This window comes from Tursiops truncatus, chromosome 10, assembly GCF_011762595.2.
Source record: "Tursiops truncatus isolate mTurTru1 chromosome 10, mTurTru1.mat.Y, whole genome shotgun sequence".
In the NCBI taxonomy this organism is placed as follows: domain Eukaryota; kingdom Metazoa; phylum Chordata; class Mammalia; order Artiodactyla; family Delphinidae; genus Tursiops; species Tursiops truncatus.
In genome coordinates, this window is record NC_047043.1 from 102,184,017 (window position 1) to 102,211,549 (window position 27,533).

The window sequence follows — 27,533 nt, forward strand, 5'->3', positions numbered from 1 at the left end:
CCGGACGCCCAGCTGTGTCCCACTTTCTGCAGTTGAAGACTTGCGCTCCACCCCAGGGCAATTCATCATCATCTTATCTGCAGGGATGTAATTGGATCCTATCAAACTCTCTAACGCTCCCTTTTCCCTTTACACAAGGACTGCAAGAAAGATAAATGTGGGCCGGGGGGGGGGGGGGTGGGGGGGGGGGGAGGGGGTGGGGGGGGGTGGGGGCACAGGGACAGAGGTGACAGAGGCTCGGGGATGGGGGAGAAACCGAGAGACAGCTGGCCTCGGGGACGCGCAGAAAGGAAGGAGAGGGTGCAGGCAGTCAGGCCAGGGGAGCCAGAGTGAGGCGCAGGCGGAGGGTGCAGCGGAGAGGAGGCAGGACTGGACAGGCCGGCAGGCTCGGGGAGCCTCAGGCCCGGCCAAGGGGCCGACCTGTGCTGGGAGACTGTGGCGACCGCTGGACCCCAGCCCCCCCGCCAGCACAGAGCTGGTGGGCCAAGGGTCCACTGCCTCTGGAATGGAGCCTGACCTCTAATTTTATGCCCCTCCCCAGGGTTCTGGGGGCCTTGCAGGTGGCCCAGAGGTACCCACTCCCCACTCAGGGCCTTGGCTAGCCCCGGGAAACCCACTGCTCTCCTGGACAGATAGGCAGACTGAGGCCTGCTGGCAGTCACGGGGCGAGCCGGGCGAGCGACACACAAGCCGGCCTCAGGACCACCAACTGGGCCCTCTCCCCTCGCCCACCAGGAGGTTCTGGCCCTGCAAAGACCACCATCCCTAATTCGTGGAACGAATCAGATTTGAGGCTCCGAAGGTGACTGCCTCTTGGCACGTCTGGGTCGGGGGAATGCACCGGCCACCGTGCACGGCTTCTGTGTCCGGACACAGTACGCCTTAAAGGAGCCGGTGCTGTCACCCTGACCTCGGCCCCCAGGGTCACTCCCCCGCGCCCTCAACCCCAGCCCCCTCACCCAGGTCCCCAAGACGGCACGCAGAGCCACGTCTGAGACACGCTCCCTCCAAACGCGGGCGTGGCTCTGGGCGTGGCCCCTGCAGCCTGCTCACCCGCCGGGCTGAGGGGCTGGCACGGCCTGGGGGCCAGAGGTGCCCCCTGAGCAGGGCGTGGCAGACCCGACTACGCGCAGCCCTTCTGCTAGAGCAGAAACACGGACCCACCGAGGAGTTCTGGCACTGCAGGCTGGAGCTGTTGAAGCGCAGGGCGGCGACGCGGGCCGGGCCCCCCGGGAGGTGGAACAGGCACTCATAGCCCCGCTGGCCCGACTGCGGCTGCGGCAGGTTCCGGGCGGCCAGGGTGATGGGCTTCACCACACCCACCGGCACGTAGATCTGGGTGGAGGGCAGGATCTGCGGGCAGTCCTGGGGGACAAGGCTCCAGCTGAGCCGGGGTGGAGGCTGGCGGGCGGGCTGCGCGGAGCCCGAGCTCCTCCAAGACAAGAGCCCTGCGCCCATTTTACACGCCGGCACACTGAGGACGTCGATGACGGCCAGCCGGGCCCGGGTTCCGGGCTGCACGCTGTGAGCTGGGCAGGCCCGCCCCGGGGCCCGAGCGCCCTGCCCCAGGGTCCTAGGACCCCACCAGAGGGGCCCCATCTGGAAGCAGCCGAGAGGCCCCTGAGGCAGAAGCAGGAGCAAGCTCTCAGCTGGGGGCCCGGGGAGTAGGTAAAAATAGCCGGAGCGAGCACACAAACAGCCCGGCCCCCGGGCCCAGCGCTTCAGCAACACTAACTAACGCAACGGCCCGGCTTCCCTGCAGCAGGGCTGCAGCGACCGTGGAGGAGCCGGCCCGCAGGAACCCTGCGGAAGGTGCTTTAAATAGAGACGCTGAAAACAGACTGCGATCCCCACGCCCCACGGCAGCTCCCGCGGCACCACGGGCCGGCTCTGCAGAGGTTCTGGGGGCCCCTGGGGGCACTGGGGGAGCAGAGCTAGCTGAGCAGGACTGGCAGGCTGACTACTGACCACCGGGTCTGCGGCTGCCCTGACGGCCACCTGCACACGGGGCACTGACCGGCACGTGGGCTGCGTTTGGAGCTCAGGCTGCAGCCCTGTGGGAGCTGCCGGTGTGCACGGTGGCCACCTGAAAGGGCACCCGTGCCAGCCCCCAGCCCAGGGACGCCCCTGCTGCCCCTCCACATCCCTCAGCAGCCCCAGCTCGTCCTGGCCACCAGGCCCCGCTCCCACTGTCCCCCAACCTCGCACCTTCCCTCTCCACTGACACCAGCTCTGCTGCCGGGAGGCCAGCACCGCTGTCTGTCCCCCTGTGGATCTCGGGGTGCAGGCTCCACGCCCCTGTCGGGCCATAGCCTCCCTGTGGCTGGGCCTCGGCACCTCATGATTCCAGCCATGGACGGGCGTCAGCCCGGGCCTGGCCCCAGCCTCCTCGAGTGGCCTGAGACCAGGCTGAGCCGGAGGCAGCAGGGAGCTGATAAGCAGTGTGGACGCAGAGGCTCTGCCGTCCAGGGAATTCGGGGCCTATGAGCGAACGAGGGACCGCGACTCTGTTTTCATAACTCAAGTTAGGTTCTCCTCACCTAGAGCCCCTCCTCTCACACAAAGCAAGGAAGTGTCTGGAAGACTGACCTCCATTCCGCTCGCAGGGGCACCGGCCTCAGGCCCAGAGCCTCCTGGTGACAAGGCTGCCGGGGGAGCACACGACCCACTCACTCCTGACCCTGGGGAGGCCGGGTCTGGGCGCAGGCCACCCCCCGGGGCTGCTCTGCTCTGGGGGTGCTCCGCGTGGGACCCCTGCCGGGCCACCCCGTCCCCACCGTGCTCTGGTGGCCGCCCCAGCCGAAGCCGACCGGGCAGACGCGGGAGCACAGGGACCCCGTCCCATCCCGGGCGGGAAGCAGAGAAGTGCTGGGACTGGGACCCTGCGGCCTGAGCACGAGCTGGGGAGGGGTCGCCCCGGGGACCAAACCTGAACCAGGGATGGGGGGACTGTGGAAACGTCACGCTCCTTAGGGGCGTCCCCACGCGACCTGGGACTGGCTGAGGAGGGACCGTCTGTGAAGTCCATCCCCAGACAGCCCCCCTTGACCCCGACCAGGTCCCCGGCCCCGCCTGGCGCAGGCGAGCTCCTGAGCAGGGTCTACCCCCCTGCCGCTCCCGGGACGCCCATGCCAGCCCTCCCTGAGGGTCCCGCCGGGCGGCCTGCTCCGCTGGAACGGCTCGAATGGGCACAGAGCTCAGAGACGGCCAGGGAAGACCGGGCCCCCACCTCACACGTCCATTCTGCTGCCCCCGCCCCCTGCCCCACCCCCAGGACCCCCGGGCCAGCTCCTCAAGCAGGCCGCACACCTGGAAGCCCACCTGCCCACCCCACGTCCCCGCCTGCTCTTGGCCCGCCCCCGCCATTGCCGTCTTGTCCCGTATATCTGTCCTGTACGTCGTCACCAGGGAGTGGGAGAACCAAAGCCCGAGGGAAGGGGGCGGGGCAGCCAGGGCAGGTTCTGTGACGGGCAGGTCCAGTCCAGATGCAGCCCCCAGGCGCCCCATGGCTGGTGGGACTCACACCCTCCTACCCCATCCAGCCAACAGACGCGCTAGCTACCGGAGAGGCAAGGCCTGGCATCAAGGCCTGGCTCCGCACCCGAAGGCTGGACACGGGGAGCCCTGCCCCCACCCCCTGCCGGGCAGGCCCGGCTCAGGCCTGGTGCTCAGCCCCACTGCTCGCTCGGCTCCGAAGCAACTGCTCCCTGATGGCTACTGGCGACCACGCAGCCCTGCAAGCGACTCCGGGAAAGACCAGCCGCCTGCACCTCGCCCAGCCAGCTCCGTCCACGTGGACCCAGCCAGACACGCTCCCAGCTAGCTCCCGGCGCACTGGGAGGACGGTCCCTGCCCCCATCGTCCCCGGACGTGCCCTGGGTGTGACGTCCCCAGGCCGATACAGCCCCGGAGGGCATCCCCCATACCTTCCGGCCAGCATCCCCACCACCCCAGGCGGCACCCAACTCCTCCGCACCTCCAAACCCAGCCCGCGGGACGCCTCACCTCGGACACGTTGACGCGGCCCTCCAGGAAGGCACAATCGGCGGCGTTGTGTGTGCACACGTGACGGTACTTGCACCAGTGGCAGGGGAAGGAGCCGCTGACGCAGGACAGGCAGCTGCAGGCAGAGGGCGCGTGGTGAGGCCGCAGCCCGGGCCCCCACCTTGCTGCCGATCAGGGAGCCGCCCCAGGGCCTTTGCACAGGCCGCTCCTCACTGCTCAGAGCTGGTCTGCTTCTGCCTGCCGGGGCTCCCCTCCCTCCTCCCTCCATTGCCTGACAGTCCACCCCGGCGCCAGCCAACAGAACCTCCCAGAGAAGCACACGTGTAAAGCCAGTGCCAGGCCACGCGTGACCATCAGCGCTGGAAACGCGTTAGTGCAGCCGAGGAGCACGTTTTAAAGTCCACCTTGTTCTAATTCGCTGAGATTTAAACGTAGGTGTCGAGTGGCGGCTGCAGGCTGGACGGCCGTGGTAGACGTCGCCTCCCCGACCAGAAAGCAGGCTCGCCTGGCAAGGGCCTGATTCGTTCCAACGTGTCTCCAGGGCCTGGACGGGCCGCACAGCTCGCACCTCACCTCACCTCACCGTCCCTGTAGCTCCACATAACCCACCGCCCTGCCTCTACAGAGACCCTCGACCCCTCCAAGCCTCGGAGCACAGCCCCCGCCCCAAAGATTCCAGCCCGCCCAGCACGGGGAGGCTGGACCCCAGTGCCAACAACACCCAGGCCCACGGTGGGCGCCCCATGAACAGCCAGGAGTGCGTCAGCCTGCAAGTCGGTTGACAAACGAAAACACGATTGAAAAATTAAGCGCCTCGGCTCGAGGCTGACCCCCTCCCGGCCCAGGGCTCTGGCCGCTGCGGGACGCGCAGGGGGCCCTCAGCAATTCCTGCTCTTCCTCTGAGGCTGGCGCGCTCGCACAAGACCAGAGGCCCAGGGAGAGCGCCCACACCCAGCTGTCCGTGCCCCAGGGGCTGCCCGACCCAGAGGGGACCCGGACCCCTCCTGCCCCAGAGCAGCAGGTATCCAATGCCCGAGCCCCGGCTGGCCGTGCCCTGCCTGGACGACGCAGCAGCGCCCCCAGCTCCCTGCCTTGCTCTGGTGCCCGCGGCCCACTCCCCACTCGAGGGGAATCAGCACATGTCGCACCCCAGCTGCCGCTCCCGCCACCCGGCCTCCCCCTCGAGGCCCCGTCCTGGCTCCTGCGACCCGACCAAGTGCTGCCCCGCGGGACTCTGTGCAGGAGGCCAGAGACACTCACGACTGGTGGACGCTGCAGTTGTAGAAAACGAAGTCCACAGACGCAAACTTCTTGCCCGTCTCCTTGGACTTCAGGTAGAGCTTGACCACCCGCTGGTCTCCTGTAACAGTGGCACAGGTTCCGTCACCAGGGCCCCGGGGCAGCCGAACCCAGGAGGCCCGCGCAGAAAAAAGGCCTCGCCGAGGACCCTCCCAACGGCCAAGGGCACCGCCCCCGCCCCCACCCCCGCCCCGCCTTCCCCTGACGCCCTCCACGGTCACCACGGGACGCCCGCCCACTGTCCCAGTGACCGTCTACCCCCGACAGGAGGCCCCCCGCGCTGCCCAGGCCGGCCCACTCGGCCTCACCCTGGCCCCGTGTGATGGGCGCCACCTCCTGCGCGGAGGGGGAGTGGCAGTGAATCCGGCCATCCTCCAGGACGCCCTCAGACTCGGTGAAGTCCTCAAAGGAGCAGTTGACGCCGGCCGAGAGGTCGGGCACATTCCAGGCCTGCAGCACAAGCTGGGTGGCAGGGGAAAAGGGTGACTGGCCAATCCCCCTGCGCCGCCGCGTTGCCCCACCCCGGCCCCAGCAGCCGCGCTCACCGGAACGTGAAACGTGGTCACGGACACGTTGCGGGGCTGCACCGTCAGCTGTACACACTGCAGCAGGTCCGCGGCGAAGCGCTGGGGCTCAGCCGCCCGCTCGCAGGCGTCCCGGCGGGAGCAGCTGTGGGCAGAGGCGTGGGGCGGGCTCAGGCGAGAGGCCAGCGGAGCCCCTGGCCCACCCTGCACCCCATCCAGACCCGGGAAGCTGGGCTCCTGTCACTCAGCGGGTCACGGGAGCCGGGCCCCCAGGCTCCCAGTGAGGTCGCCGGGCCCCCTGCCACCCCCACGGCCTGCGCGGACTCACGTGCTGTGCAGGACACACCAGCCGCAGTGGGGGTCCCGTGACCCCAGACACAGCTCACACGACGTGTACTGCACACAGCTCTCCACGGGCACCCGAGTCACCTGGCAGGAAGGGCCTCGGCATCAGGTCCTCTCGGGCCTGTCCTGTCCCCCACACACCAGGCAGCCCCGTCTCGGGCCTTCCTCACGCGTTGTCTATCCAAGGGCCAGTCCTGGGTGACCCTGACCGGCCGAGCCAGGCCAAGCAGACCGGGCCAGTCTCCAGGGCGCGAGTCGGTGCGGGCGACAGCTCTGGCCAGTCCCTCTCGCTCTGCTGCACCCCGAGCTTCCCAGGGGAGCCCCAATCCTGAGCCCGGAGGCCGGCAGGGCACCGCTTACCCCAACCTCGCCGGCTTGGCCCGAGACACAGAGCGACCGAGTAATAACCCGATGGCGGGAGGGGGCAAAGGGGAAGGGAGCCACCAGGAGAGAAGGGAGGCGCGGCCCCACCTGCACCCCTCCGGCAGCCACGGGGTCACCAGGTGGAGCAGAAGGGCAGAGGCTGGCTCCAAGCAGGCTGGACCAGAAACACGGCACGCGACCTTGACGAGTCGGCCAGGCCAGAGACCGGGAACGGGGGGCCCCAACGGACACCCCAAACCCCCCAACACCACTCCCCTGAAAACGCTCTCGCTGGGCATCTGCTCCCGTGGGTGTGCAGTCGTCCAGGGACGAGGGGCAAGCCTGGAGGCTGGCTGCACAGTGACGGCCCCGCCCGCTCTCCGGGGCACCCACCTGCTTCTCCGTCATGGCGTACAGGTACTGGCGGTCGGGGCTGAGGACCAGGTCACGCAGGATGGGGCTGCCCTCTTGGGCCACCACGCTCTCGTAGGCCAGGGCCGGCCAGACGCCGGGGTTCGCCAGGTCCACCAGCATCTGTGGCAGCGAGAGCCACGTGGTGCTGCCTCAGTGCCTTCCAGCCGCTGCCCACCCCCAGCCCAGGTGTGGGGTTGGGAGCGCCCCAAGCAACCCCCCCCAAGCCCTTGAAGAATGAGGCCGAGGCCCCCCCACCACGCCCAGGAGCCGGTGCGGCCCAGCCCCTTTGCCGGGCGTGGGGGTCTCTGGGGGCTGGAGAAAACCACAGCCCTCCAGCCACCACCCGTCCCGAGCCGCACAGCCACGTCCAGGGCAGAGGCGGCAGGAGCCCGGGGCGGCCTTCCCTGGGGCCAGGCTGGGCATCCCCATCGCCGAGGGAGGGCTGTTTGTGCAGAGGGGAGGGGGCACGAGGGGCGGTGGGCCCGCAGGGACGTCCAGTGCAACTGAGGAGAGAGACCAGGATCCTCCCAAGTGGGAGGCAGGGGGGGCCGGGGCCGAGAGAGCGGGCACCGCCAGCACGAAGGCGGGAGGGGGGCGGACGGTGCAGGCATGAGGAAATACAAGGTCTACGTCCCAGACACGCGGGGGCTCACTCAGCCAGCTCTCGCCCGCTGCGCGCCACGCTGCAAGTATCTTTAGCTGCTCTTACCAAACAAAAGTATTTAATTAGCAGCGAGAGCCAGGGGGCTTTCCAGAGACGGGACTCGTGGGGCGGCCGGCTCAGCCCGCAGGCAGGCTCCCGGGGCCGCCAGCCCACCTCCACCTCGGCCCAGCGCCCCTCCCTGGCGCCTCACGCTGACTGGACAGGACAGGGCAGGCCTGACCGGCCAGGCGAACACCCGCAGCTCGGGCCAGCTCCATGGCGGCTGGGAGAGGGCGGCCGGCCGGGGAGGCCAGGGGGAGGGGGAGGGGAGGGCCGCATTCCTGAGCGCCCGCGGCCACCCCCCCACTTCCGCTCAGCTGCCGCCCCGCCGCCAGCAGGCAGGCTTAAGTCAAACCAGACCCGGAAGAGCCGAGTCCAGCGCCTGCCGGCAGGGGAGGAAGCAGGACTGGGCCGGGAGGGAGGAGGGGGGCAGGGGGCGTGCAGCAGCCCAGCCTCAGCCCCCCGGGTAGGGCCTGGAGGGGTGTGCCCGTCCAGCTGTCCATCCGCCACGCACCCAGCCTGCACCCCCCAACCCCAGAGCCTGCTGCCCTGCTCTCACAGGGAGCTGACTGGGCCCTGGCCACGGAGGCCGGGAGGCCGGGAGGCTGGCCTCTGCACCCACACCACCTGGGCCCAAGCCCTGTTCAGGCGCGTCCCGGCTGCGGGGCCTCTGCCTCAGGGTCCCCCACGCAGCCTGAGCGACGGGAGCCTCCCCCAACACCAGAGCCACTCCGGGGACTAAATGTCCCAGCAGAGGGTGCCCGGGGGGCCAGGCCCCGAGGCAACCCCCAAAACCCAAGGGCCGGCCACAGAGGCGCAGCAAGGCCAGGCTGGACCACAGCCAGGGAGCGGGCACTGGACGGCCAGAGAGCAGGGCAGGGCACCAGGGGGGACCCAGAGCTCCAGACTCATCTCAACACGAATGGCCCAAACCAGGGTCCTTTGCGCCTCTTCCCTGCAGGCGCCTCCACCCGCCGCAGCCCCCCTGGAGCCCAGACCTGACACTGCCGGGCCCCAGCCTCTCCCACCCGCTCGGGGCCGAGGGTGCAGGCTGGGGCGTGGACGTCGCATCAGCGGTGCCCCCACCACCCCGTAGGGGACAAGGGGGACAGTTCAGGGAGGGGGGCACCCAGGGGAAGGCACAGTCCCGGGCAAGGTGGGAGGGCGGCCAGCCCGTCTCTAGAGTGGCCCCACCCCCAGGCCCGCCAAGTGCCGCGACTCGACAGGTGGCTCCCAACAGCTGCGGCAGGAGTGTGCTCGTCCAGCTGTCCATCCGCCACGCACCCCTCTACCACCCACCTGCCCTCCACTGGGCGGCCCCAGCCCTTAACCTCGCAAGGCTCCCCTGTTTCCGGAGGGCACAGAACAGGGGGGGGCAGGGAGGCACGGCCCACAGGCCAGTGGGTGCACATGCCCCATTCTGTGCACCGTGCAGCCCCGTCCAGGCTCCGCAGGAGCCCCACACACACACGTGACAGACCGGCTTTCGGCCAGTCCTCGGGACACACCTGCCACGGAGCCTGGTTTTCGGGCTGCACCGAGGTAAACGAAGGCCCACAAGGACCCGCCAGAGAAACCCCGGGCTCCAGACCGCCCGCTGCAGCTGGGGACGCGGAGTCTGCTCCACAAGTGGGAGGAGGGATGCGGCAGGCCACCAGGAGGGCGCTCCGGGGAGAAGGGGCGCGCAGGGCGGGTACGGGGCCCAGCAGCTGGCAGGACAGCGGGACACACACCACTGGCAGCGTGCGTGCTGACGCCACACCCCTGCCCACAGCGGTCACTCGAGGGCCACCCACCTGGGGCGGCCCACCCTGGGCAGGAGACTCCTCATTCCCTGGTGTCCTCCCTGACCTCCAGCTGTCACCTCTGTGCTCTGCAAACCTTCCCCCCACGACCACCAGAACTCTCCACTACCAGCTGAGAGCTCTCCTTCCCCAAAGCCAGCTCGGTCCCCCTGGCTTGAGCGGAGCCGTCCAGCTGCCCTGGCACGCCTGCCGGCCCAGAAACCCACCCAGCCCGGCTCTGACCCAGACCCTTGGACCCTGCTCCCTTCTCCACCGGGGTCGCCCCTATTCCTCTGTACAAGGGGGAGTCCCCTGGATTCTGAGCTGAGGCACAAGGGCTGTCAGTGCCCCCACGAAGGGTTTGGGCCCCAGCAGCCTCTGGGAGCCAGGGCCAGGCAAGGCACTGACCACGGGCTGTGTACCTACCGCCACCACGGGCCCACCGCACCACACAGACGGGCCAGGGAATGGGTTCACCTCAGCATCCCCAGGCCAGCAGGACCCTGGGGCCCAGGGCCCAGCAGACAGGAAGTCCTGCACAGGGGCCCCTGGAGGCCCCAGCCCTAGGCTGGCCAGCTGGCTGACCCATACCCACCACTGCGAAGCCCTGGCCAACGGCTGCGGGCAGGCAGCTGACGGCCCGGCCAGGTCAGCTGTCTGTCCAGCCCAGAGCCAACAAAGGGTCCATTCTCTGGGCCGAGGGCGGGTGTGGGCACCAGGGAGGATGTCTGGGGCGTCCAGGCTGCATGCCAAGGCCGGCACGCGCCCTAGCCCCCGGAGGCAGGGGGCTGCCCAGCTCGGCCCCTACCGGGAAGGGCAAGTTCCCTGTCCCGCCCACCCCTGTCTATCTGCAAAGTGGGGCTGCCCTGGCTGAGCGAGACTCCTGGTCTCCGGACGAGGATGAGGGTAGGAGTAGAACAGGCCCTTGGGTGGGGGGACAGGCAGAGAACGGGCAGCGGCCAGCAGGCCACCGCGGTGCTGGGACTTCACGGGCACCCCCTCTTCCTGTAGATGCAGCGGCCAAACCTGTTCCCAGCCCCCAGGAGGCAGGGTGGTCCCGGGAGGGGCTACAAGGGACGGGAGCCCTGCCACCCCTTCCTTCCCGGACGGGGCTGAGGCCGCCCGATGGGTCCAGCTCCCAGACCCCTCCCCACCCCCTCACAGGCCACCACAGCATCCCCCCTTCTGTGACGGGGGGCAGGTTCCAGGCCCCTTCCTGGGTCCGTCCTCAGAAAGGCCAGGAAGAATTTGATACTGGAAAAGCAATTAGCAATTTCCTCTTGGCAGTAATTAGGTAATTAAAACATGATTTGCAGGAGTCCTGATGGTTGTAATCGGGCCAGATACACCTGGTAAGCTTGGGGTGTGGGGGCCCAGGAATCTCATCCTTCCTATTCTCAACCCTCAACACGCAGACGGGAGAGCAGGGACCAACCAACGCAAGCAGTGGTCCTCCCTGACCCTCAGTTTCCTCATTTGCCCACAGACACCCCACTCACAGAGCTGTGAGAATTAAGAAACTCATGGCTCCTAAACGCGGAGGGGCCAGCCCAGTTGGGAGGTGCTTGGAGGGGGGCCCCCACGGCTGAGCCCTGCCAGGGGGGAGGAGGTGACAGCTGTCCTGGGGAGCCTGTCCCCCTGCTTCTGGAGGCTGCAGAAGGTTGGGCCAGGAGGCAGCAGCAATCGTACAGCCTTCCGTCACACGGCAGTGACACGGCCAGGGTGCCGCAGCAGGCAGCAGTGACCACCCAGCCAGATGTCCTTGTCTCAAACCCGAGACCCCCCCATCCACTCTACCCCACCTGCACCAGCAGTTGACGCACCTCCTCCACTTTCCCAAAACCACCACTGCCCTCCAGCTCCGTCCCCAGGCCTGACCTCTGCAGCCTCTGGTGACCACTGCAGGGTCACCAGTGACGTGTCCACCACACCCAGAACACCCTTCCCACGCACTGCACAGCTCCTTGGCCTGTTCCGGCCTCCGTACCCATCTCCTGGGCTGCCGGGGGCTCCCACACCCCACTGCAGATGGGCCCTGGAGGGCAGAGCCCTGTCTGCCCAGGGGGCAGGGGTCCTGCACTTTGTGGGTGGTAACCTTGGGCCGTGTGAGGCCACCCCCACCAGGCTGGCCCTGAGCCTGGGCACTCGGGGGACCGGGCACAGGAAGGCCACTGCCGGCCTGCACCCAAGGGCATCGTTCTTTCCAAAGGTGCCCCGGTGCTGACGCCGGGCCTAAGCCTGACCAGCCAGACCCTGCAGGGAGGTGGACCTGGGGCAAGACCCCTGTGGGCACCCCCGCTGGCCGTCACTGCATGTGCCCTGGTGCAACACTGGCTCTGGGGTGAGGGCTGAGGTGGGTCGGACAGACCCACAGGGTGACCAACAGGTCCCTGTGCCCGCTGGCTCAGCCTGCCGCAGCCAGCCAGCCTCGAGAGCCAGAGACCACATCACGTCCCCCAGGACACAGCCACGTCGCGGGGCACCATGCGATGCCACCCGCAGGTTCCGGGGACCCCCGCCCTGGGTGGGCAGGGGCAGTGCACCCACGGGGCCCCATGGGCAGAGCAGCTGAGACACGCAGGAAGCAGGCGGCTGAAGCCCCTCCACTCCCCACCGACGACTCCTCGGGCAGGGAGCACCGCAGGGACCCAAAAACTGTCCACGAGGTGGGCTGCGTGCTGACCGCTGACCCACCCACCGCCGGGTGCTGGAAACGGCAACACGGACAGAAACAACGTCACGTCCACCCAGAAGGAGGCGACGTCGTCAAGAGTGTCTGGAGCACAGGACGCCCCCACGGCACAGGACTGACTGCACAGCACAGGTGAGTCTCGCAGGGTGCTGAGCAGAGGAAGACAGATGACGTCCCGGGGGACTCGGGCCACAGCCAGGCCCAGGGACGGGTGGTCAGGCCTTGAGGGGACCCACGGGAAGGGCAGCGCCCGAGTAGGCGCCCGCCGTGCTCTCCTGTGACACCTCCCGGGCCGGGCGCTTTCCTGAGGGTGGGTAACCTTCAGAGCGGATGCTGGAAATCTACGCGTCCTCCAGACTCCCGAGACGAGCCCCGAGGGGGTGCAGGCAGCAGGCCGGGGAGGCGGCCCAGCCAGGCCCTGCCAGCATCTCTCAACAGGTCAGCGTCCCCAGCGCCACGGGGCCTCCCCCACCCCCCACCCCCGCACAGACCTGGGCTTTGGGGAGCAGGGGTCTCCACAGACGCACCAAGCAGGACGTCGGCCCGGGACGGGGGCGCGCAGCAGGGACCCTGCGGACAGGCCGCCCTGGCGCAGAGACCTACCCACAGCCACTCGGCTTCCAGGGCCTCTGAGTTTCAGAATCCTGGGGCGGGGGTTGGGGGGGGTGCGTGAAGGGAGGGGCTGCCAGGAGGCAGCTTCCAAGACCAAGATCTCTGGAGGGTAAGGGACGTTCCCCTCCCGGCAACCCAGGCCCAGAGCGCTGCACTCGGCAGGCACGCGGAGCACTGATGCCCGAGGGGCCGGAGACCAGGCCAGACCAGGCCCGCTGTGGGGACAGAGCACTGAGACCGCAGCCCGTGGTCCCTCCTCCCTACGGGATCACCGCACAGGCAGCAAGCACTGTGAACCCACTGGTGGGCCCAGCCTGGGGGTCCGGCTGCGCGGCCCCGGGGCCCACCCCGCGGCCCGGTGCCCCGTGGGCCCGTGATGCACCCCCGCCGCTCAGGCCGGCCCACGATGCCGTCTTAAGACGTAGGTTAGCTGCCGACACTTAACCATCGAGAGACGTCACACAACACAGATCTTCAGGTTCTCTCGGAAAACCGGCTAACTGGGGGGACGGGGCCACGTGCCTGCCTGGCACGGCCACCAAGCGGCAGGGCCAGCTGCGTCCCCAGCGCAGTCCGGCCCTGCAGCAGTGGCAGGACAACCGCTCTCACCAGGCCCATGCCGCCAGCTGTGGACTCGCAGGGCAGGCGCCCCGGCAGGAGTCCACAGGCTGTTCTCCAACCCCCCACTCCCCCGCGGGCACCCAAGGACCCGGAGGCCACCGGGCAGGGGAGGCGCAGGAGGGGACAGGCAGGGCGGAGGTCTGGGGTTGTCTGCACAGGAGGATGACGGCCTCGGTTGGGGTCGGAGGGGCAGGTGGCGGGCGGGGCCTCTGGGGAAGGGCAGCGGACTCGGGGCACCCCAGCCAGCCCTCAGCGGCTCAAGCGGGCAGCGCTTAAATTAATCAGCTACAATTTTACACAACACCGTTTGGAGATGGCCCAGAGCCAGCCACGTCCCTAGGGCTGCCCAGTCGCTTTTTAAAGCCCGGGAAAGACCGGACGTGGGGAGGATGGGGTGCGTCAGCGCAGCGGGCCTGTGCCTGGGTGCAGGCGAGCCCTCAGGCCCAGGCTCCCGCTCGGGGCAGACAAAGGACACGAGACAGGGAGCCAGGGCTCGCGGCTCACGTGGTGGGGCCAGGCTCCGGCAGGAAGGGCCTGGATTTCAACCCCGGAGACAGAGCCGAGGGCCCAGCCCGCCCCAGGCTCAGAGGAGGCAGCCAGGCGGGCCAGCAGGGAGGGGGCACCGTGCCGGCTGCAGTGCCCCCTGCCCCGGCTCCGGCCCCCGGACCACGGCCGCACCCACCCCCGGGCTGGGTCAGGATGACACGAGAGGGACGAGGCAGGGGTGGGAATTCTGCTGCCGAAGGCCAGGCCCGGCCAGGGAGACGTGGGCGCCCGCAGGGAGCAGCGTCCTTCAAGCGGGCCAAGGCCAGAGGCCTCTCCTGGGGACCTCAGGAGGTCCAGGAACCGGTGGGCCGAGGGGAAGGGAGCCCAGGCCTACGAGCAGAGAGGGGACACCCCTCCCCCCGGCCCTCACACCGCCCCAGGCCCCAGCGCGGGACAGGGAGGCCCGGAGAGAAGAGGACTGGGCCACCCACGAGACCTGGTGCCCACGGGGCAGGGGCGCGCAGGGAGGAGGGGTGCAGGGGGCCGGTCTGCGGGCGAGGGAGCAGAGCCTCAAGCAGGCGCCGCCCCTGGGCGTGGCCAACCCCACACCCCCGAAAAGGGCGCCATCCACTCACACGGTGTGTGGGGCCCAGCTGGATGCACCAGGGTGGACAGTGCCCTGGTGGGCAGGTGCGGGGGAGGTGCGGAGGGGCGAGGGGACCGCAGCTGTGGCTTCCTCACTCCCGAAGCAGCCTCTTCTCACAGGCGGGCCCAGGCCACCCCCGTGGTCCACTCTCGGGGCCTCAGTTTCCCCTCGGTGGGACTGGGGCAGGGAGCAAGACCGGCAGGCAGCAGAGGGAGGCTGCGCTGGACTCACGCCTTCCCCCAGCCTCACAGGGTGGCTGGCTGCCGTGGGACAAGACGGCGCCCGGCCAGCTGCCCGCCAGCCCACCAGCCATCAAGAGGGCCCCTCCCAGCCCCTGGAGTCTGGCCTGCGGCCAGGTGACAGGCTCTAGGGCCCCGCAGGAAGGTCTCCAAGTGTTTCACCTGCAGCCGAACCCCACGGGGGCTCTTGCCGCAGTGGGGCAGGCCCCGCCAGGCACAGCCCACCAGCGCACACCCACGGGGGTCCACGGTCCCTCTCCTCTGCTCCCCCAGCCCTGGGGCGGCAGCAGCGAGCTGTGAGCTGGGTGAGGCCCCACCCCTAGGAAGGGAGAGTGCCCTTCAGCCAGGGCGCAGGCAGGATGCGACACCAGGGCCGGGACGGGGGGCACAGGGGCTGGCCCGGAGGGTGGCAGGGGCCCGAGCTGGGCTGCCACCACCCCAGGGGCCCGCAAGTCCTGTGAGCAGAACTCCGCAGCACCCGGCCCGGGGGGCCCTCGGTCAGCACGGCCCCCACTGCCCGAAGCCCTTGCTTCAGGCTTGTTTCACAGATGGGGAAGCTGAGGCTGGGGGCAGGGCCCTTCCCAGAGGCCACAGAGCCAGCCGGCAGTGGGACGTGATTCCCAGGGCACCCAGCATGGCAGGGACGGGAGACACCCCACCCCGCACGCTCTGGGAGCAGGCAAGGCTCTGGCTGGCCCCGGGCCCAGGCCCACCCCCGGGCGCACGCCGGCTGGGGAGCTGTGTCAGCAGCAGCCTCCGCAGGGCTGTTATTTCATGCACGAGGCCCCGCCCCTGCGCTGATCCTTGGGGCTCCCAGGCACCCCCACCCCGATGTGCCCCAGGAACTTCCTCCACAGCCGGGCGGCCCTCCCCTGGCCTGGTCCCTAACCACCCACCAGGTCGCAGCTGAGCCGTGGGGGGCTGCTGCCCCAGAAAGCCCGCCCCTGCCCAGCTCAGCCCGGCACCTGCCGGCGGGGACACAGACCTGGAAGCACGGGACCGGCCCGTCCCAGGGGCCCACGAGGGGCCCAGGAGCTGACCTCCACTCCAGAGCACCCCAACACTGGCGCTCCAGCGGGGGCGGGGCGCCCCCTCGCCCTGCCCTCGGCCCTGCCGTCTCCCTGCAGGACGCGGCCTCCCTCCAGGGCAGAGTGCTGCCTCAGCAGACACCGGATCCGGGAGGGGCGGGGCCCCACGGGCCCGCCCCGCCCCCGCCGCCCACACCCGTGGGGAGCAAGGCCGGCAGCTCCGGCAGCTCCGGCGTCACCGGGCCCCGACGCCCAGCCAGGGCCTCGGGCCGGACGCGGAAGCAGCCCACAGGGAGCGCTCGGGCCCGGACCCGTGAGCCCCTGGCGGTCCCCGCCCCCGTCCACGGCACACAGAGCGGGGCAGCTCGCGCTGCCGGCCCAGGCTGACCTTGCGGATGCGGCCGCTGCGCGTGCCCACGAACACCACGGTGCGGCCCCGGTAGTCGTAGGCGGCCACCGCGGTCAGGCCGTCGTCCTTGTCCACGAACAGGGGCGTCCCCTCGATGGTGACCGTGCCGCCCAGCGGCTGGTTGAAGTCCTGCCCGCAGAAGTCGTCGTCGATCTGGAGGGGCTGCGGGAGCCGGGGAGGGTCGGGGGTGAGGCCAGGCGCCTGGGGCCCTGCGGGGCGGCGCAGCCAGCACCGGCCGGCTCCCCTCCCCAGGCTGGGGCGGGGGCTCAGGGGCCGCTCTCCAAGGCCTGCACAGGCCACACGTGGGGCAGCGGCCTGGGCGGCGGGGGCAGGGGTCAGGGACTCCTGGACCCACTTGACAGATGGGGAAACTGAGGCCCTGGAAGCCGCTCGAGGCCCAGGAGCAGGCGCCAGGGGTGGGCACCTCTCACACACACCAGGCACAGGCCCTGCGTCCACCGCTGAGTGGGGAGCAGGCGAGAGGCAGCCTTGGGTGTGGGCAGGGAGGGGCCAGGCCTGCTGGACACTGAGGCCGCACAGGCGGTGGCCGGGGACTGGTGGGGCACTAGGACGGCTTATTCAAGACAGGACACAGCGTTACACCTAAAAGGCAAAGGGAGGGGCTGGCTGAGAGGAGACGGCTACGGTCAGAGAGGAAACAATCGATAGCGTGAGGTTCCGGAGAAGGGCCTGGGAGGGCAGGGCGGACGCCGGGGGCTGGGGGAGGGAGTCTGCGCGGCTCCCCTGCAGCAGGCTGGGGGTCTGAGGTTTGCAGTGCGCGAGGTCACCAATGCAGAAGGAGCACAGGAGGCGGGGTCAGGGCTGGGCCAGGGGAAGAGGGGCCAGGGGAGATGCGGGGGGCAGTGGGGACCAGGCCCAGGCAGGGGGGACCAGCCGTGGCACAGGGCGCGCAGAGCACACGGCGATCTCGGCAAGCGCTGGCCCTCCGAGCCTCAGTCTCTCCACCTATACGATGGAGATCAAACACCTTCCTCGAGAGGCCGAGGGGAGGATGGGCGATGCACCAGCCTTGTGCACCCGAGGCCGAGGTCTGGAGAGCAGCCCTGCTACGATGAGGCCCCGCCGCACACAGCAACAGATGTGAGAAAGAAGGGCCAACCCACACTGCTCTGAAGACAAACCAGGACGGAAATGGGAAAACTGAGGCCAGGGAGGGGCCGGGCTTTCCCTAGGCCACCAGCGCGTCCCAGGCAGCGGCATCAGAGGGTCTAAGGCCTGGCACTGGAGGTCCTCTACCCAGCGACCCTGAACAAGTCCCTTATCCCCTCTGAGCCTGGGACCTTACTCCGAGAAACAATGGGTCCTACTGCCTGGGGGTGTGCAAGAGACACCCCTCAAAAAACAGCTGGCCCCTAGAGGACCCCGTCAGGGCCTAGAGATGGGACTGCCGGCTCCTGAGTGCCCAGCCCCTGGGCATTCGGGCCGCTCCCAGGTCAGGTGCATGGCCAGGCGCCCAGCGCAAGAGTCAGAAGAGCCTATCAACAGGACCCAGAGGGAGGACGGTATCTGGTGTCCACCTGACCCTGGTGTGGCCCCAGCTTGCCCCTTACTGGCCGTGTACCCTGGGCAAGTCACCCCGCCCCGGGCAACCCTGTCTCTGAAATGGAAACAAGATGGGGCCCGCAAAAGCACCCACAACAGCAGCAGACGCGTGGTCAGAGGGGCTCCGTCCAACGGCCGCGGGGGCTCGTGGACTCGTGCACGCGGTCACGCCACCCCGTCTTCTAACGGGCAGGACAGCCGCAGCCCAGGTGCAGCCCTGACCCTGGGAGACGGGCCAACAGCGGCCCCCAGCGCAGGGTGAGCGCCACGCAACGAGCGGTCGGCGCCTCGTTCCGGGACCGCGGGACGCTCACCGAGTTGATGCAGCCCAGCTCTTTGTTGAGCAGCCAGGGCAGCGAGAGCTTGCCCTCGCCGCGGTAGCAGGACTGGATGCGCTCCTTGATCTTCTCCTTGATGGCCCTGAGGGTGAACAGGCACAGCACCGACTCCCGGGGCGGCTTCACGCGGTTCTTCTGGCCCTGGGCAAACACGGTGAACAGCACATCCTCGTCCTCGGCCAGGCCCAGCTGGCGGGCCAGGGCGCGGCCAGGCCGGCTCAGGTAGGCGTCCTGCACCAGGCGGTACTCCACGCCCGCCTGCTCGCAGCCGATGGGGAACTCGACGTAGGAGTAGAACTTGGGGTCGTCCACGCACAGCCGCACGATCTTGGACGTGAAAAAGTGCTCGCCGGCGGCGTCGGGCGAGGTCAGCTGCGTGTCTAGCTGCAGGGTGAGGTAGTAGACGAAGTGCTCGCTGCGGAAGCTGTACACGTAGTAGATGTCGAAGGCCGGGAACTTGGACAGCGTGTCCGAGGGGATCTTCAGCTGCGAGGACACGAACTCGTCCTGGTACACGAAGCCGAACATCTCGGCATCCTCCTCGTTGGCCATGAGCCGGCGGCTGGACAGCGTGGGGAAGTACTCGGACTTGCCGTCGATGGGCGTGCCCACGAAGAGCTTGGCCTGCGCCTGGCCGGGAGGCCCGGCGATCAGCACGCCCGCCATGCTGCCCGCCTCGCGCACGCCCGACAGGTAGTGCTCCTTGCGGTGGTGCGGCTCGCCCAGCTTGAAGAGGTCGTCCAGCCGCAGGAACTGGCAGATGCCCTGCGAGGCGCTGCCGCAGGCCAGCAGGCGGTTGGCGGCCTGGTCCAGCAGCAGCAGCTTATTGACGTTGTCGGTGCTGCCCAAGCCGTGCGGGCAGGACTGCACGCTGGGCGGAGGGTAGCACTTCTCGTTGTCTTCCACGGGGCCCGTCACGTGCGCCCGCAGCAGCGTCAGGTTCCCCGACAGCTTGTAGATGCGGTTCACGGCGCCCACGTACACCTCGCCCGTCTGCTCGTGGACCACCAGGTGGGTGAGGGCCCATTCACCGGCCGTGAAGTTGCGGAAAGGGGGCTGTGGACCCCCGCCCGCCCGGGGCGCGGCCCCCAGCAGCAGCAGCAGCGGCAGCAGAAGCAGTGGCGGCGGCAGCGCCCGTGGGCTCAGACGTGGCGGCAGCATGACGGGCTGCGGCCTCGGGCTGCGGCGCTCAGGTCCTGCAGGGATGCGCATCACGGGGCCGGGAGCCTCAGCCCTGCGGGGAGAACGGGGGACAAAGTGTGTAAGCGCTAGCAGCCCTCGCGCGCCGCCCCACACGCACACACGTGCCGTCACCGAGCTCCACGCGCCCGTCCTCCCCTGGGACATCCCACTTCTGGGGCGTGACCCACCCCTCCAGGAAAAGCCCGAGGTGCAGGAAGCACACCTCCCCGCCTGGAACCCTGCAAGCGGCTACACCAAGCCTAGGGCCTGCGGGCAGCACGGGCCACACACACTCCATCGCTGCCTGGGCCACCGCGGCCGGGTGGAGGAGAAAATGAACCCAGAACGAGAAGGCGGGTGACAAGGGCTCAGGGTCTAGATCGGGAGCCCCACCGACACCCAAACCTGGGGGCCACCACCCCCCGACTCAAGCCTCCCCACGCCTTAGGGAACAAGACCCCCAGCTCCAAGCTCCCAAGGTGGGTGACCACCTCTCTGCCCGAGGCCCTGGGCAGTCCTACTCTCAGCTAGACAAGGACGCTCGGGCGGGGCCCGCAGAAGGGGGGCCGGTCACACTGACCCCAGGGCCGCTCCCTGCTGACCCCGGCCCAGCCCCCAGCCCTGCACCTCCCACCCATCATCCCCACCCCCAGCCCACCGGTGCCCCTGCCCCGTGCGTGAGGCCCCCGAATCCTGCCCTGGCCCTACTTCCTCTCGGAAAGTCTCAGCTCCCCGCAGCCTGGAAGGTGGCAGTCGGGCACCAGGGTAAACCTAGACCCTGCTGCTCTGCAGCCACGTGGCCCCGGTGGGGGCTACTCCTCTCTGCCAGCCTCGGTCTCCCGATCCGTGCAATGGTAATGACGACAGCTCCTCTCCCGGATGAGGGGGGGTGCCCGCTCAGGGCCAGCAGGGGTCCCGCCCTGGCTCTGCTGGTCACACCCCCAGACGGGCTTGCTGGGGCCTCACCCCACTCCTGGATGGAAACCGACCACAGCAACGCCGGGTCCCCACTGCAGGCAGGCACTGGCGCGCAGCACACACTCTTTGCCCCCAGACAACGCCTCTCGTTTTACAGGTGGGGAAGCCGAGGCCCAAAGGATAGGTGCCTCCTGCCAAGTCCAGGCTGGGAACTGGCCCCAGAGCCTGTGGGTCTCCGGGCCCCCACGTCTGCCCCTGCAGCACAGGGCTCCTCTGGCCTCCTGCCCCTCTCCTGGGGTGCTCTTCCCTCCCTGCCCACAGCCCTCGACCTGCGGGCCGAAGGCAGCAGCCGTCCCTCTCAGTCACCCAGTTTAATTTGTGGCAAGGTGCTTGCTAACGGTTTTGTCACGTATTGCTCCCCGATGCTCTCCCCACCAGAGTGGCAGCCCCACGAGAGCAGGGCCTGGCTCTGTGGTTTCCCGCTGAACCCCCGAGGCCGGCCCAGGACCCAGCACTTGTGAATGAAAGAGTGAACGACTGGGTCCTGCAGAGCAGGACCTGCTCCCTCCCTGTGTCCTCACTCCCCACTCACCGGATGCCACTGAAAACCTACACCTCTGCTCAGGTGGTGGGGAGGGGGGATGCTGAGGCTTAGGATATGCGGGCCTTTGGCCAGGATCCCGCAGTAGGGGGACAGGGCTGTGCTGCCCGCAGGGGCCCCCCCAGCAGGCTGTCAGCTGCCTTCCTGCAGATCTCCGCCCAGACACCCCAGGAACTATGGCCGCGGGGTACCTCGCAGGCGGCCCCTGCCCCCAGCTCAGGAGCCCAGGGCAGACCTGGTGGCTCCTCCCGGTGGCGGTGAGGCCTGGGCTGACAGCCTGGGAACTCCAAAGAAAGCATGAATCGCGCACCGTTTATCAGTTCAAAGAAGGCCTGCAATTACCAAGGGCTGGGCTCTCTCCTCCTCTGGGATAATTATACGCGTCTTAACGCATTTACGGGCCCTGCTTTTTATATTAAACGGGAGGAACCCAGCTGAAGAAGCACCATCCAAACTCCAGCCTGGCCGGGGGCCTGCTGCCCCTCCCCCAACAGAGCTGCCCGAAAGGACCAGCCAGAGGCACGGGGCTGCAGCCAGGAAAGGGGCACCAGGCCTGGGGCTGAGTCCTCCCGGCCACCACCTCACAGGGGCCACTGAAGACTTTGGGTGACTGCCCCTACCCAAGAGGGACGGGCCCGCAGCTCGGATACACCCAAGGTCACCCAGCTAGTTCTCAGCACTCCTACAGGGACCTGGACTCCCACAGGCCTCCGGTCTGCCCAGGAGAAAATGCATTCACTCCATGCTGGGCTGGGGGAGGGGAGCAGCAACAGATGCACGCTCCGGGCCGGGGTGGGGGGGCGGTGAAGCAGCAGCAGCGCTGGGGTATGGGGAGCCCCTTCCACCTGCCCCAGAAGGACCAGGCCCCAGAGCTGGCGGGGGAGGGGCATCCTGGGCACAGAGGACCCAGAGCTGGGGGTGGAACCTGCTGGACCACGCAGAGAGTGGTGAGAGTGACCGCAGCGCCGGCACGGGAAGCAGGCTGGGCCTGGCCAGTGAGAAGCAGACCGGGAAGGAGAAGCGGCCTGGTGCCGGGTGTGCCGACTGGAGGTGCGCAGGGCAGGGAAAGGCCAGACGGGCCGGCACAGTGGCCTCCACTCCTGCACAGGACGGGCTCAGCTGCCCAGCAGAGCGTGGAGCGAGCGTCATCCCCTGCTCTCTCCCGGGCCCAGCGGCCACCACCACTCCTCGCCCTGAGAAACAAAGGCCCTCAGAGGCCTCTTCACGGAGGGGCGGCCCCAATCTTGTGCCCCCCCCGCCCCCCGCCCCACCAGATCTGGATTCTTCTGGGGCACGGACAGGTTGAGGTGTGGGGGACCGAGAAGACACGGCCCTCCTACCCAAAGGTACCTTGTCAGCAACTGGGACCAAGAGCTGCCCAGTCACCCCACCTCCCCCAACAGAGGCCCCGGGAGGTGGTCCCCAGCCGCCCGCTCCCCCTCCAGGCCTGCCCTATGGGACCAGCATGCACAGGACCAGGATCCAGGGCCACTGGAGTCCTGCTTCGCAGAAAAAGCACCTGCCTTCAGGCTTCCCTGAGGGTCCTCTCCTCCTGACGCCATACTCAAGACGCTGGGACCTTCAGGGGTGCGGGGGAGCTTAAAACACACAAGCCACAGCCAGGAGCCAGCAAAGGGCTGTCTGCTTTGTCCAGAGCCCTCATCCGCTCCCACCCCCAAGCACACACCTCAGCCACACCGGGGCGGGCCAGGCCTCGGCAGAGCTGTCTCCCCTGCCTGAAATGCCCTTCTGGGGCCTCCAGGGCCCCCTCCCAGGCCCACTTGCTGCCCGGCCCTGAAGGGAATCACTGGCTTCCAAGTCCGCCTCTGGCACAGGACCGGGCATGCTCTGGGCTGCCTGGCGCAGCACCTGGTCTCTCCTGCACACCCCAAACCAGCAGGGAGCCAGGGGACCTGCCTGGGGTGAGCTCCCGAGGGCCCAGGGCCTCCAGAGGGCCGGAGGAGCAAAGGCTGAGCCCACCCCCGCGCAGACCCAGAGAACCGGCCTCAGCTCGGAAGAAGGTGGAGCAGCGCGGACGGCCGCGCTACCGGAGCCCAGGCTCGCGGGCAGAGGCTCGGTCCACGTCCCCCAACACACACCCCTCTTTCTTTCAAGGGGCGTGGCCCCAGCACCCCACAGATGAGCCAGGGGCAGCTCCCGGCTCTAGGCAGCCACCGGAGCCCCTCTGGCCCTCTCGCCCCCTTCCCGGGATCCCCTAGGGTCTCGGAACGGGCGGGGGTACCCGGAGCCGCAATCCCCACCCTGAGGCCGCTCGATCGCGCCCCGTCGCCGCCAGCCCCGCCGCCCACCAGGCCCGGGGCTGCGCAGCAGCCCTCGGAGCGGCCGCGGGAAGCGGCTGACCCTGGAGAGGCCCCGCGCGGGGCGGCGAGGAGGCCGGGCGCGCGGCTGGCGCACCGCCCCTCCCAGCCGGCGCGGGCCTGCGGGCCTGGGCGGACCGGCGCCCACTCCGGCCGCGCGGGCCTGCCGGCGCCGGAGATCCAGCGCACTCCGCCGGCCCGGTCCGGCCGCAGAGCCCTCCCGGCGGCGCCGCCGCGAACTTTCTCCCTGCCCGGCCCGGAGGAGGCGGCGCGGCCCCGCGAGCGCGGCGGGCAGGGTCCCATCCCGGCCCGGCGGGGACGCGCGGGCTCGGCGCCGCGGCCGCGCCCGGACACGCGTGAACCGGGCCAGAGACGCAGGGACACGCGGGGCGCGGACACGCGGGGGCGCGGACACGCGCGCCGCCGCCCCCCGCGCGACCCCCGCCCGCCCGCAACCCCGCGGAGGCCGCCCCGCGCCCGGACCCCGGCTCGAGGCCGCCCCGCGCCCAGACCACCGTGGGACCCCCGCCGGACCCCCGCCCGCCCCGCTGCGGGGAAAGTTGCACCCCTACTCACGGGCTGCCCCGGGGCGCGCCCGCCGCCGGCCATCGCCGCCCGCCGCCCGAGCCGCCGTCCGCCCCGCCCCGCCGCGGGGCCGCCGAAGCCTCGCAGGCCACCCAGGCCGAGGCCGCCGCGCCCGGGATCCACTGCGTGGCCGCCGCCGCTGCCCAACATGAATGGGGCGCCAGCCGCGCGGATGCGGACCGGCCTCGCTCTCACCGCCCGCGGAGCGTCGCGCGCATGCGCCGCCCGGGCGGGCCGGGCCGGGGCGGGGCCTGCGCGGGGGCGGGGCCTGCGCGGGGCGGGGCTCTCGGGGGCCTCCAGGGGGCGCTCGATCCCCGCCGACCGCCCTAGCCCATCGCTCGCTTCAAAGGGCAACGCCGCTGCCAGGAGCTGCCGGAACCTGGTCCAGATACGGCCGAGGACGGCGGTTACGGCTCGGGGTCCTCAGGGGGCGGCGGGGCGTGGGGCGCGCGGTCCGGGACGAGGCCGGCGGGCTGGCACGGGGCCGGGCGGCGGGGCGACGCGGGGCGGACAGTGGGTCCGGGGGGCGCGGGTCCGAGCTCGCCTGGGCGGCTGGGCAGACGCGATCCCCGTGGCCGCGCTCCCGCAGCGGTTCGCGCGCCCCAGAGCCGCCCGAAGGTGAGGCCACAGGGGCACCTGGCCGAGGGGAGGCGAGGCGGCCGGAGCCATGGAAACAACCAAAGGGCCGGGGGCCCGTGCGGGAGGACGAGCAGGGGCGCAGCGAGGGCCGCGGGGGTGGCCACGAGCCGGGAGGTCACCCCTTAGGAGAGGGACCCCCGCAGGCCCGGGTGAGCCCCCGCCCCTCCCCGCCTCACGCAGCCGCGTCCCGGTTTCTGAGCTGGTCGTTCTCCATTTCCTGTGGCTCCGGCATGGCTGGCTTGTCGGGACGTCGCGCTCGTCTGGGGACGTGGGGACGCGACCGAGTGGCCGACGGGCAGGCGGGCCGTTCGCTCTACTCTGCGGCGTCCCCCGAAGGTGCGCGGATCCCAGCGTGGCTGGTTAAGCACAGCAGTCCCACCGGTTCTCAGAGCCTCCGCCGGGCCCGCACCCACCAGCTCCAGCCCCGGGAGTGTCTCTGGAGACGTCCCAGGTTACACGGCTTCCTCCACCCCTGCTCCTCACCTGCGGTCCGCTCCCCAGAGGAGACCTGATGAGGCACCGCTCCGCACCACGCAGCACTATCAATCCAGGTGGGCCCCGTAAAGGCACTCCAGACAGTGGAGCAGACTGTCTTCGCGACCCTGGGCCAGGGAAGGAGTTCTTCAACCCCAGATCAAAGATATATAAAAGAGAATACGGGTCAATTTGACTACCTTAATATTGGTTATTTTTGTTCATTAAAAGTTAGGAAAGGAAATATCAAGATAAGCCAGGACTCAGGAAAACACATCTGCAACACACGTACACTTGCAAAAGCTGCGTATCCAGGATTTATGAGAAATTCCCAAGGATCGACAAGGAAAGCCCACAGTCCAACAGGGACACAGGGCTGAGACCCCAGCACCGCAGTTGGTTGGAGCAAAGATGGCCAATTGTTGCTCCTAAAAGCCTTGCACAGTGGGTCCCTGCCCCTGAGGAGGCCGGCCGGGTGCAGATGGAGGGGGAACCACAGCGGGGGCTCATGGGGGGTGGGGACTGCAGCTCAGGCGCCCCCCCCATCCCACCTCACAAGGAGGGAAATGAGTCAGCGGGCACTGGGCTCTTCCTCCTTGGGTTTCCTGTGTGGGTTTCGCTTCTGTCACCCTCCAGGAGGGCAGGCAGTGTGTGGCGAGGCAGGGAAAACAATTCCTAGAACCAGAAACATGGGGGAGGCGGGGGGAGGGCGGGGGAGGAGGGCCTTTCCGAACCTCTAGTGTTCCTGCCTCTGGAGCCATGCCAGGGCCGTTTCTGCGTTTCTGTGACTCAGAGCTTTGTGCAGAAGTAGACTTGGGGGGCCTCTCCCCTCCTCGAGGCAGAACCCCACCGCTGATGTGGCAGGAGGAAGAGGCTCGGGGTAGCCTCAGCCCCTTGGGGGTGGCCCTGACTCCTGCCTGGCCTTCACCCCCACCTGTCACCTCCTGCCCCGAAGATGCGCCGGCTCACGCCCGCCCCTCCCCACGCAGCTTTCCACACAAATGGAGAGGGATGCGGCTGGAGGAGGGTCTGCGAGGAGGGAGGACGCAGGGTGGGGCCCCCCCTGGGCAGACCCTCCAGGGGCTTGCTTCACACACGGAGCCCGCCACCCTGCACCCATGGCGTGTGCACGCACGGACACGTGCACGTGTGCGAATGCACACCCGGGGCTAGCCCTGCGTGTGCAGCGCCCTGGGTCCCCGTGGCCTACCCTCGCCCACCCCGTGGGGTGGCTGCCGTCAGCCTCAGCCCCCCGGCAGCTGCCGTGCACACGGGGCGGCCGCAGTCACTGCCGCATTCTGGGAAGCCCACGCCGGCCGCTGGGTGGAGATGGGAGCGGGGGTCTGTCGGGGGCCGGCGTCGCAGTGAGGCCGATGGAGGGATGTACACAGAGCGGTCCCCTAGAGCAGGACGGGGCTCAGCCCGGAGGCACATCCCCACCCACCCCGCCCTCCCCAGCGGGTGCTGTGGTCCAGGAGACAAGCCTCACCTGGGCCCGAGCTCCCAGGGCCGCTCAGGTGAGCAGCAGGGAAGCGTGGTCATGGTGCTGCCTCCCCGTCTGTGGGCTCTGCAGGGCCCCCCCCCACCCAGCCTCTGTGCCCAGTGGCCTTTGTAGCTCCAGGTGCTTCTTTCCAATAGGTCCAGAATATTCCCAGAATGGACCCTCATGAAGTGGGCTGGATCACAGGGCCCCCCTGAACCAGTCACCTTGGCTGGGGGTAGAACCTGACGGTGGGCTGGCTGGCACAGGGAGCTCTCCAGAGCCGGGGGTGGTCCCCCAGAGAAAGTCCAGGTGCAGGTGTTAAAACAAGTAGGCCAAAGCAGGACAGGCAGGGCACCCAGGACCCCGTGGTGTCAGCGGACCACCGCCCGCCTACCTTCTCCCCCACGTGCCCACCGTTCTTGCTCCAAAGATGCCTTCACGCCTCAGGCCTGTGCCCATGCTGTGCCCTTGACCAGGAGTGCCCCCACTGCAACCTTTCATCTCTCAAGGCCCAAGTTCCCTCCCCCACTCCTCCAGGAAGCCTCCCTTACTACAGCTCCCTCCCCACCTGTGAGCCCTCTTTGGGCTTTCTGCCCCACTCGGTACCAGCGGTGACCAGCCTGGGCTGAGAGTCCCGACCCTGGGGACAGAGCCAGGTCACTGTCAGCCCTACACTGTATAGAAGGCAGTAGCAAAGCTCCTGCCCCCCACTACACGGAGCCCTGGAGGCCTCAGCATCACCTTGTCCCGGGGCTGCAAACTGAGATGACTTCAGGGGCCAATCAGGTGAGGGATGTAAACAGAGAGACAGGCCGGACCGAGGGGCTGGCTGGAGGGCACCTGCCCCGCGGATAGCAGCGTGGACGTGCTATCAGGCAGGGCGGAGGGAACAAGATGCACCAGCGGGAAGAGCCCGGCCAGGGGTCTGTAGTTGGTGCAGCGCACGCCACGCCCAGGAGGTCCAGAGTGGGTGCTTGTCGCCTTGGGGCTCACAGCTCACAGATGTTCCCAAGGATGGATGCCCTCGGCAGGGCCATGGCCTCTGGAAAAGCCACCCCTCCACCCTCTCTGGGACACAGTGGCCCTCGCAACCCACAGCCCCAGGAGTGAGAACCTGGGGACGGGGAAGCAGCCCAGGCCTTCTCACTCTGCGAAACACCGTGGGCTGAAGCGGGAGGCTGGACTCCCACCCAAAGTAACGGGCAGCCCCCAGTCTGCCCACCCACGTGGGGTCAGAGGAGGCCAGCTGCGAACCCCAGATG

At 69.1% G+C, this 27,533-nt stretch overlaps 1 protein-coding gene across 3 annotated transcripts in view; it reads right to left on the reverse strand.

The window, feature by feature from the left end:
* PLXNA1 (plexin A1) overlaps nt 1–24,996 on the reverse strand; it is a 44,747-nt gene extending 19,751 nt beyond the window's left edge. The window contains exons 1-10 of one of the 3 annotated variants that reach the window (XM_033865570.2): nt 24,798–24,996; nt 18,048–19,305; nt 16,150–16,332; nt 6,930–7,070; nt 6,157–6,257; nt 5,850–5,973; nt 5,613–5,766; nt 5,266–5,365; nt 4,006–4,120; nt 1,165–1,365 (exon numbers count right to left, since the gene is read on the reverse strand). In XM_033865570.2, coding sequence (XP_033721461.1) covers nt 1,165–1,365; nt 4,006–4,120; nt 5,266–5,365; nt 5,613–5,766; nt 5,850–5,973; nt 6,157–6,257; nt 6,930–7,070; nt 16,150–16,332; nt 18,048–19,283 — 2,355 coding nt within the window. In that variant the 5' untranslated portion in view covers nt 19,284–19,305; nt 24,798–24,996. Of the gene's footprint in view, nt 1–1,164; nt 1,366–4,005; nt 4,121–5,265; nt 5,366–5,612; nt 5,767–5,849; nt 5,974–6,156; nt 6,258–6,929; nt 7,071–16,149; nt 16,333–18,047; nt 19,306–23,666; nt 23,866–24,797 lie in introns of those variants that run through there. The other 2 variants (XM_033865573.2, XM_033865571.2) reach the window with 2 other exon arrangements.
* Between the last annotated feature and the right edge of the window lie 2,537 nt (nt 24,997–27,533).